Source organism: Eurypyga helias, unplaced genomic scaffold, assembly GCF_000690775.1.
Source record: "Eurypyga helias isolate BGI_N326 unplaced genomic scaffold, ASM69077v1 scaffold47617, whole genome shotgun sequence".
Lineage (NCBI taxonomy): Eukaryota > Metazoa > Chordata > Aves > Eurypygiformes > Eurypygidae > Eurypyga > Eurypyga helias.
This window is the reverse complement of record NW_010264548.1, coordinates 499-10,794: the sequence shown is the minus strand read 5'-3', so window position 1 is coordinate 10,794 and position 10,296 is coordinate 499. Positions and strand designations below refer to the sequence as shown.

At 47.6% G+C, this 10,296-nt stretch overlaps 1 protein-coding gene across 1 annotated transcript; it reads left to right on the top strand.

Annotated features, from left to right (window-relative positions):
- Nucleotides 1-4: 4 nt before the first annotated feature.
- On the top strand, nucleotides 5-10,290 carry LOC104513162 (gamma-aminobutyric acid receptor subunit beta-4; the record flags this gene model as incomplete). Its single annotated transcript, XM_010156412.1, has 5 exons — nucleotides 5-74; nucleotides 4,273-4,410; nucleotides 6,038-6,190; nucleotides 8,959-9,203; nucleotides 9,684-10,290. Coding segments are annotated over 5 exons (984 nt in total), but the record flags the coding sequence as incomplete, so codon positions are not given.
- Between the last annotated feature and the right edge of the window lie 6 nt (nucleotides 10,291-10,296).

Below are 10,296 nucleotides of genomic sequence, written 5' to 3'. Positions count from 1 at the left end.
CACGGCCGCCTGCATGATGGACCTGCGGAGGTACCCCCTGGACCAGCAGAACTGCACGCTGGAGATAGAGAGCTGTGCGTACGCCCCCCCCTCGCCCCCTGGTGCCACCCACCCCAGGTTCCCGCTCATGGCATGCCTCCCAGGGCGGTTACGGGCCACCCTCCAGTAGGTCCTCCTGGCACAGGACTAAGGTGCCTCATCCAAACTCCATCCCGAGGGACAGAATGCCCAGGAAAATGGATCACTAGCAGCAGGCTGGGCGTTAAAATCACTCCCACCCTTGGGAGGGTGGTGGAAGCCTCCCTTAGCCCTAAGAAAGCCCTGGGAGCCTGCCCTGGCTCATGGCTGGCCTCACTTTGCATGGGAGGTGGGACCCAAACCCTCCTGCAGTCCCTCCCCGCCAGGATCTTCCCCTGACTCCTATGGAAAGCCCCTGCCGACCGCGCTGGTGGAGGAGGTCCAGCTGTCCCTCATCAAAATGCACCGCGGTATCCCCCCAGGAGCGGTCCAGTGCAGCAGATCTCACAGTAATGATGATGCAGCTTCAGTGGTAACTACCAGAGAGCTGCTTTTTTCATAGCAGAGGTCCGACAGCATCCGCAGTTGGAAGGTGTCGTGCCACCTTACCGGCCCTGCCTGCGCCTGGGAACCCGTTCCCGCTCGGGATGCGCAGCCATGGCAGAGCTTGGGTAATGGGATGCGAATTAGGTGTTGCTGGAGGCACTTATGTCATGTCATTTCTGGCACTCCTTGGCATTTTGAGAATAGTTTATGGTACAGCCAAGAAAAGAGAAGGCAGGGAATTACCCACAGTTCCTCATGTTGTGATTTTGTTCTTAATGGGTCATGTCAAGCCCATTTGTTAGTCATAGGTACGTTTCCTTACAATATTCCTAAGATCCACGCAGAGATGAAGCGATTCGAATGTTCTCTTCCTCAGAGCTTTTGTCTTTTACACAGTTGTGCATTCAAAAGTCTACAGGGTTCCATTTTGTTTGCTTCCAAGTCCACACAACTCTGGAATAACAGTCCTTTTATGGCTGGCTTAAAAACCAAAGCGAGTATATATATATATATAAAAAAAACAAACCCAACCCAAACCAAAACACCAAAATAGCCCTTTTGCAGTGCAGGGATGCTGGGTTTGTAAAGCAGCAGGAGGTAGCTGGGCTTTCCTTCCCCTCAGCATCCCGGGGCACTTAGCTGCAGGAGGTAAGCCAGTGCTGGCACTGCCTGGTGATCCCATCTCTCCATCCCAAAACTATCCCTCACCACATATGCCCCTGCCTAGCTGTGTGCCAGGATTCAACAAAAACCCGACGAGGCAGGCAGCAAACAGGCTGTTAATCTGACATTATAAGTCGTCGTATCAATACTTTATGATATTTCAGGTTGTCTTTGTGAAAGTTCTTTTACTTTTTAAAAGTAAAATGGAAATTTGGTTTTCTTTTTAAAGCTGGAAATCAAAGCGAAGCACTTATTTTTAGACTGAACAATCTTTTCCTTTAGAATCGCTTTAAAAAATGGCTTCCTGAAAAACATGTTTGAATTCATATTGCATAATGCCATAACAAAAAAAATACAAAGATCGGTACCCAGTACCAGCAAGTCATAGGGTAAGTGGAATAGAGCTAGTTAACTGTGAGATCTCCTAAAATTAGTTACTGTAATTTGACATTTTCATTGCTGATCAGGAAGTAAATTTGAAGTCACTGCTGTTAAATTTGTGGATGATGAAGATAGCAGCCTGCGTGGCTCGCTCGCTGCACATTTGAATACCTCCCAGTCGGAATACATCCAGAATGCTTTTGGATGCAGCTAAATGCGGAGGTCTGTGCCTGGGCGCGGGAGCGCGGGCCAGGCTGCCAGACGGAGGGGCTCGTACCCGCGCGGGTACCACGGGGGGAAGTGATGGAGGGGTGGCAGCCCCCAGCACCGCTGCTGGAGGTTGCGTGGCGAAAGGGCTGGAGTGAGCCTTGGTTATATAAATCAGGGGAGCCGTGAGTCAGAGCAGGGAATCGACTGGCCTCTGGATGAGATGGGGAAAGGGACTCTGCCTATGTTTGGTTTCCAAAATTTGGAAAGGAATCTGAGAAGTCAGAAGAGGTTGAGAAAAGATACTAAAAAAGCGGTTCAAGGGCTAGGGCAGATGTTTTGCAGTAAGAACCCTCAGTAGCTCAGCCGGGTTTGTTTACTGCAAAGGAGGTGGGGAGGTGACTTGTTTACAGGCTGGGTGCACCAATGCAGAGGGGAGCGCTGGGTGGAAAGGGCTTGATCGCCTCCTGGAAAAATTCAGAATATGCACCAGAGTCTGAAAGTCTGAGCCAGGTGAATTCGGATGTAAAATCACACACACTCTGCAAGAGTGTTTGAGGCACTGTGAGGAGTGGGGGGCTTGGCTGCTTTTTGCTGCTTTCCACACTTGGTCTCAGGGCTCTGGGAGAGACGCTGCAGCCAGATGCAAATACCAGTTCCCGTGCACAAAGCTGGGACACTCGAGGAAGCACAACAGCCTGCGACACCCCAATGTCTGCAGCAGATAGGCTGATAACCTGAGGGTCCTGAATCTCTCTGGGCTTGTGGGTGGGTGTGGGTGCTTTCCCACTTACTGCCATGGGAGCAGGAGCATGCCACGGGGGGAGGAGGTGGAGCCCTGGCTGAGTTGATTTACATCAGAAGCAGATCTGGCATGGCATTTGGAAGATTGTTATTATTTTTTAGCACCCATGAATAAGCGCATAATGACTGAGGATGCAGGATGTGGGCTTGAAGAGTACAGAGTCATCAAATAATTCAGTTTGGGAGGAGACCTCAGGGTGTCTCTAGTCCAGCTTGCAGCTCAAAGCAGGGTCAGCTGTGAGATCAGACCAGGTTTCTCAGCTCTTTGTCCACTTGGGAGCTGCAGGATGACACCATCCTCAAAGGTTCAGATCTGATACAGGATAATCCTTGGCCCCTAAGGCCTAGGTAGAAGAATTTCTCCTCCATGGTGGAGCTTTTCATTCCCTTGATCCCGCTAACACACTGATGCTGCTTTGGTGGCAGCTCTCCGTCACCGATGTTAGCCTTGCTGGGTATTGCTAGCCAACTGCCTCTCTGCTGCGAGGGCTTGTGGATAAGGCAGGTGGTCGTGCTGCAGTGCAGGCTGTGAATAAAAGCTGTCTGTGGGCACAGGTGAAGTTCGTGCTCTAAAGGAAGCCTTGTGCCATGTTGTACCCAAGCTTGTACGTATCCTACTGCCTCTTTGCACGCAGAGGTGCTCCTGTCAGCTCTGCACTGTGCTCAGAAGAAGAGGCCAGCCTCTGCACAGCAGCAGCTGCAGTGCTTCAAAACCCAGCTTGCCATGAGTGGCATTCATTTCCAGGTAGAGATGAATCCTTACCCACAAGGGCAGCAGGCAGGGCTGTCAACATCACACTGATGGGAGGGGAGCTGCGTGACTTTATCCCCTGGGCCTCATTCTCCATGACTCTGGAGCACCTGGGCAACCTTTTTCCTGGGACTGTGGCTTTGGGCTCCTCAGCACTTCCAGCCTGTGCAGCCCTGTCTGGCACGTAAGGTTTGGGGTTAAAATAAGAGGCTGTATCCTTGGCTGGGCTAACAAATCCATCACCCTGAAATGTAAGGGGTGAGTATGTGATAGCGGCCTGACTCCCCCCTTCTCCCATCACTGCTCTTTTCAGCCAGCACTTGGTATAAGCAGCCCCTGATCTCAGAGACTCTGTCCACTGCAAGGCTCCGAATTTTGTCTGAAAGTGTGTAGAAGAGGGAGATGCTCTGATGCTCGAGTTTCTCTTCAGCTGCTCCTGTAAATCTTTTTCTCTCTGGGAATTTTTAATGCTTAGATGCTGTTTCCCTTGTCCCCACCAGAATGCGTTGTGTGGCCTCCCCCTTCTGGCAAAAGGACGTAGTTATTAAAAGGCACAATGCCGTGTTTGGTGCATTTGACAGAGGTTTCTGATGCACAAGTCCCTGTCATGTCAGCTATGGAGATTATGAAGAGCACGGCAAGGCTTGATGGGCCACTTCTCACCATTTTCTCCTGAATTCTAGCCAGAAGTGGGAGTTCCGACGAATTTTTTCCTCTTCTCCTGGGGACTGTATTGCCAAGCTCAGCTGAAGAAGGAACGTACGACAGGCGGGAGGGGCTACGCTTGCTATCTGACAGTGTGGGCTTTTCCTTGGATTCTCTTCCAGATCACCTTAGTGATAATGATAATCTTCTCTAGCTTGTCAGCTTAGTTGTCTCCCTGTGCTTCTTCATCTCTGCAGATGGTTACACGGTTGATGACATTGTCTTCTTCTGGCAAGGAAATGATTCTGCTGTCACAGGGATGGAGGTGCTAGAACTGCCCCAGTTCACCATTATCGAGCAGAGGCTGGTCAGCAGGGAAGTGGTCTTCACCACCGGTGAGTCTCTGCTGAAGGGGTGTGCCAACCTTCTGCTGGTCAACGTCAGTGCAGTCGCTCCCCTGATTCAGGTGCTGAGGCAATAATTTAGGATCTAAATTCAACTAAGGGTCCTGTTCCCTTGGAAAAGAGGCATCTTCTGTACCCACTGAGTTTGCTTTTACTTATTTATTTAGTTTGGCTGCTTCTCTTCAAAGACTTATGGGATCTTTTTTTTCTTTTTTTGCTGCAGTTGTTTTTGTTTCTTAGTCAAAAGACCAACTCCGCTCAAAACAGAACCTCTTTAGAAGGTTCTCAGGCTTTACCTTATTTTTATGTGCTTTACAACTGATTCTCAAAGGTAATGTGGGTGCAATAGTAAGCAGAGGAATATATCAGTTGAAAAGCAAGCGACCTATGAAACGATGCAAACCCATCTGTGCACGGCAATAAAAAGATCTGGAGAGAGTATCTTGGACGATTCAGATACTGCCAGTTGGGAAGTTGGAGGGGTTTGGATTTTGGTTGCTGTCTTCACTTTGATCTGGCATGGAGTTCACTGCCAAAACAGCGTGCCACATACCTGTTAAATAGGCCAATTTTTGAAACGCCATGAAATCACAGCCTGAGTTATCAGGAGTGGTGGCAGATGGTGATGTTGTTACACTAGTGCCTCAGGGGCGTGCTGGGAGCAGGGTCCCAAAGCAATGGCAATCTAGAGACCCACAACAAGAGGCAGTATTCCTCCTAAAGAAGTTTGAGTCTAAATAGGTAAAACCTTAAAAAAAAAAAAGAAAAAAGACTGGTGAAACAGCGTTCAAGCTACACAAATGGCACATAATGGTGAGAGAACATAACCTCCTTTTTCCCAGACTACCTCCTTGATCATTAAAGACTGTTGTTCTCTTGTTCTTTAGCAGCCAACACACGATTACACCCCGGTTTCAGGCTGCTGTGTTGCCTCAGGGATGGAGGTGGGAAGAAGCGATGCTTTCTTTCACAGCAATGAGAGAGGCCCTGCTTTGTCCCCGTCAAAATGACCCTGCTCCAGTGGAAGGACTGTCAGAGTACTTATTGCTGTCACTATCCCCGTTAGATTTGCTGAAAGATTAGGAGGAAGTTGCAACTTGGAAAAAAAAAATACTTACAGATTCACTAACGGTACTCTATTTGCATATGAATTTGCCCACTCTGACCATAACCCATTTTTAGAACAGCATGGGAAAAATACGATTCAGATCTTCACTGCTGTTCGGGGGAAAAACTAGCACATGAAATGTTGGAAAATCATCTCAATGCATCCAGATATAGGGTTAAAGTCTCCTGTGTGAGCCTGTATCAAATGGGCACATACCATAATAACAATTTCAGAGCTGAACAGACGTTGTCCCATGATGGCTGATATAATAATGTAACTTACGTAGAGTTTCCTTTCTTCTTAATATTCTGAGCCAAGTGAGCAGACTCCAAGAGCCCCCTTCCAAAAACTGATGAGTCTGCAAAATCAGATGTTGAAAAAAGAGAGATTTCTCATTATCCCTGCCCCTTGAGAACAGTTTCCAAACAAAATTTCAGTTCCTAACCTAAGCCATAAACACAGCCTTGCCCTCCTCTCAAACAACATCTCCCTTTAATATCTCATGGACAGGTTCATATCTGCGCTTATCCTTGAGTTTCCGGATTAAGAGGAACATTGGTTACTTCATCTTGCAGACTTACATGCCATCTATTCTCATCACCATCCTGTCCTGGGTTTCCTTCTGGATCAATTATGATGCTTCTGCTGCACGAGTGGCACTAGGTACGTACCTTTTCATTCTATGTTGAAGAAGGGGGGTCTTCTGAGGAAGATCCGCTAGGACAGCTGTAGCAAGGAAAACACCTTTTTCTTTATGAGGTAGAGGCTAAGCAAGCCACATAGTTCTGTCAAACTTATCATCCTAAATGAAGGACATTTTTTCTGAGAACAAACTTGAAATTTTCAGCCAGAAAAGCTACCCTTTTAGTTCAGAAGTGTCGGTAATTCCCAAGCTTGAGTCTGTATTATTTGAACCAGTGGAAGTTCTGCCATCAATTTCTGTGGATGCGAGTTTAACCTCTATAACAAAAGCATGAATGGTCACAGCTTCTCAGACACATGAGACCCTGGCATGCCATGAGCCCACCAGTTCCTTCACTCTGGTCTGTACTCGTTTTCTTAAGAAGAGAAATCTGGGGACCTCTTGGTCAATGAGTGTGCCAGGACCGGTTCGTTGGAGGATAGATGCTGAGAGTGGTTGGTCAAAGAGTAGGAAAGAACACTGAGTGAATGGCTTAAAGATGAAAAAAATAAAGGAAGTGGCATTACACATTTTCATGATAGTTTAGGCCCCATTCAGACACTTTTTGCAGCTGAAGACCTTCCTAACCAAAGAAAATGTGGGACAGTAGTCAGAGTCCAAGTTATTCTTAAGCACATGCTCCCCTAAATAGGAATGTTTTCCTATAAGAGAAAAAAATGAGATCTTTTAAGCAACAGAAGGGAAGTGGGGGTGGATTGCAGATGAGGATTTTGAAGAAGGAACAGGAGAAAGGAGGGGGGTGTGTGGCTGTCATGAGAATGGGGCTGTGCAACATGGTAGAAAGTTCAGAGGCAATAGGAAAGCCAAGGAAGTAGAATGATTTCATCTGTGAAGGAAAAGGCTCAGAGAGGCAGTGGAGCACAGGTAGAGGCTGGGTCTTACAGAAAGAGTTGGGGGCTTTAATTAGCTCTAGGAGAAGACAGAGTTTGAGAAGACTCAGAGGAGGGATGGCTTGTACAAAGATATAAAACAGATAATTTGGCTGTGCTTGTTTGGAGAGGCTGGAGCAGGGAGACGGGGAGGGAACAAGAACATGGTAAATTAAAAAGGTAAGTTGCATTGACAAGAGTATAATCAGTGGGAGAAGAAAAAGAGACCACGGCAGACATTGCTGGCACAGTGAAAGTACAAGCAGAAGGGTGGACATGAGATGCACAGCTGTTGAATTTCTACTGACATCTGGATTCAAAGAAGACACAAGAAAAACATTGTAGATCAGAACTGGAACAGCTCTCCCTAAACTATTCCTGACAGCTCTCTGTCTAACTTGTCCTTAAAAAGCTCCGAAGAAGGACACTCCACAGCCTCCTCTGGGCACTTTATTTCCAGCTTTATGTGTTTGTACAGACAAAAAGCTCTTCTTTGCTTCTGTCCGAAGTCTCCATTGCAATTTGTCTAGTTCTTAATGGAGAAGTGGAGAACATTCTATTCCTCCTTTCTTTACCCCAGAATTCTGGATATTTAGACTACTGTCTAAATATAGACAATATAATATGGTGTATGCATATAAATACATCTCCCTTCCATTTACTGTTCTGTGAACTGAAGGCTATTAGTTCTTTAAATCTTTTATCAGGAATGACACTAAAGACACAATGAGGGTGAAGGGGAAACAGGACAAGCCAGAGGTCCAGGATGCACAAAGAGGTTGGAGAACCATCACTGTGAAGGTAGGGCTGAAACCAGAAAAGCAAGTTAAGGTCATGGAGACTATGAGATCTGCCAACTGCGAGAGGAGGAGGAGGGACACTAGAAGAAAAGGAAATCAGCAAGATATAGTAAGAAAAGGAGGACAGCTGACCTAGAGAGATGGGAAAGATGACTAGGTTGAAGAGGAAGAGTTACTGCCCCCAAAAGAAGCATGAGACCTCATTGCTGTCTTTTTGAAGCCGGCAGAAGACTGTCAGAGAGACAGGTCTGAGGCCACTCTGACAGTCCAGAGAAGGGAAGAGGCTGAGAAGAAACCAAAGAAGAGGACTGAAGCTGTAAGGGAAATCATGGTGCCCCAGGCTCTCGGAGGCTGAGTAGATGGAGAAAAAAGGGTTTGATGAGACCAAGAAATGTTTATTTAAGATGCAGAAAATATGAGTAGACCTAAAAAGGAGAGCAAGGGAACCATGGGAGGAGTGTGTATAGATGATAATTGGAGTAGTGAGTGGTAAAGCTGGTGAGAGGAAGGTGGGAATTGATGGGGTCAAGGATGTAGACAGAAGCCTATGGTGCAGGGAAAAAAAAAAAGTGTGTGCCGTGAAGAGGGAATCTCTTCACTCTTTCTCCTATTCATGTCATTGGGAAGGCACAGCAGATTATAAATTCATGTCAAGGATACTGAGGTATTCAGTGGTGCGCAGGGAAGCCTGATGAGTTCATGAAGTGGAAAAAAGGGAGAAGAGCTTGGGAGACTGACAGCAAAACTGAATGTTTCCTACCACACTGAGGGAAAGAAGGAGGATCCTTCTTTACAGAACCAAGGTCCAGAGGATGTTGATCCCCATTATATACATGATACTCAGCTTTGATGTTTTCTCCCTCAGCTGGCAGCTGGTTTATTTTCTGCAGCGATTTGTACTGGGCAGCTGGGCTTAGAATAATGAAAATATTCTTCCCAGTTGCACTGCTCCCATCCCCTCTGAGGTTGTCCAGCTGGGAGGAGGGATGGGGAAGCTGAGAGTGACATTTCAGGAAACCATCCCACCTTGGTAACAGAGCACCTACCCTCTCCTTACAGGGGTCACCACGGTACTTACAATGACCACCATCAACACGCACCTGCGGGAGACTCTCCCCAAGATACCTTACGTCAAGGCTATTGATGTTTATCTCATGGGCTGCTTTGTCTTCGTGTTCCTGGCACTCCTGGAGTATGCTTTTGTCAACTACATATTCTTCGGGCGAGGCCCTCGGCAGCAAAAGAAACAGAGTGAACGGATCAGCAAGGCCAACAATGAGCGCCACCGTTATGAGGAGAAGAGGGTGAGAGAGCAGGTTTGTCCCCTTCTTTCATTGTGGCAGGAGAATGCACTCTCTCCACTGTTCATTCAGCCCTGGGTGAGCTGTGGAGCAGCCTTTCTCCTCATCACGAGAGATGAACTCCACTTCCCCTGTGCGTTGATTACTCCCTGATCATTTTGTCATCATCCTCCTTACCAGGACCATCCTCTTGCACGGGGCAGGTGTAGCCAAAACTACCCCTGTGGCTTTTGGTCCTACTGTGTCGGCAGAATTACACTATCCTGCTCAAAAGTTTGCTGCAAGCACATGTGGCTAGTCCTTCAGCTCCAGCGTCAGTGGACAACATTTTCAACTGCAGCAGTCCAGGTTCAGAGCACACAAATGACCCAATCAGTGGTACTGTTACACAGAAAGCTGCTCAAAGTCATCCCCGATGGTGTGGCTGTGTGCCTTGAGCGCAGGACATCCCCGCTACCTTACTCTCTCTCTTCCCTGTTCTAGGTTGACCCTTACGGTAACATCCTCCTCAGCACTCTGGAGATGAACAACGAGCTGCTGGCCACGGACATGATGAGCAGCGTTGGCGATTCTCGAAACTCTGTCATGTCCTTTGAAGGTTCAGGAATCCAGTTCCGCAAGCAGCTGGCCTCTCGGGATGGATTTGGTCACCACCCAACCCTGGACCGCCACGTCCCACTGACCCACCACGCTGCGGCCCGCAACCGTGCCAACTGCCGTCTCCGCCGGCGGTCGTCTAAGCTGAAGCTCAAAATCCCAGACCTGACAGACGTCAGCACCATTGACAAGTGGTCACGAATCATTTTTCCAATCACCTTTGGATTCTTCAACCTTGTTTACTGGTTGTACTATGTAAATTGATGCCTGCAGCCTCCGAGAGAGATAGGGACAGACACTCAGACAATGACAACACAGGAGTGTTGTGGTCTTTTGGGTTTGGGTTTTACTCTTTACTATCATTATCATTTCTTCCTTTGATTCATTAGATTTATTCTAAGCTTACTCTTCTCTTTTCAGCACATGTAGAACCACAGAGTGTCGGGGGGGGTGGGGATAAGGGAGAAAAGGGTATAAGGGAGGGGGTTTGGTTTCAGGG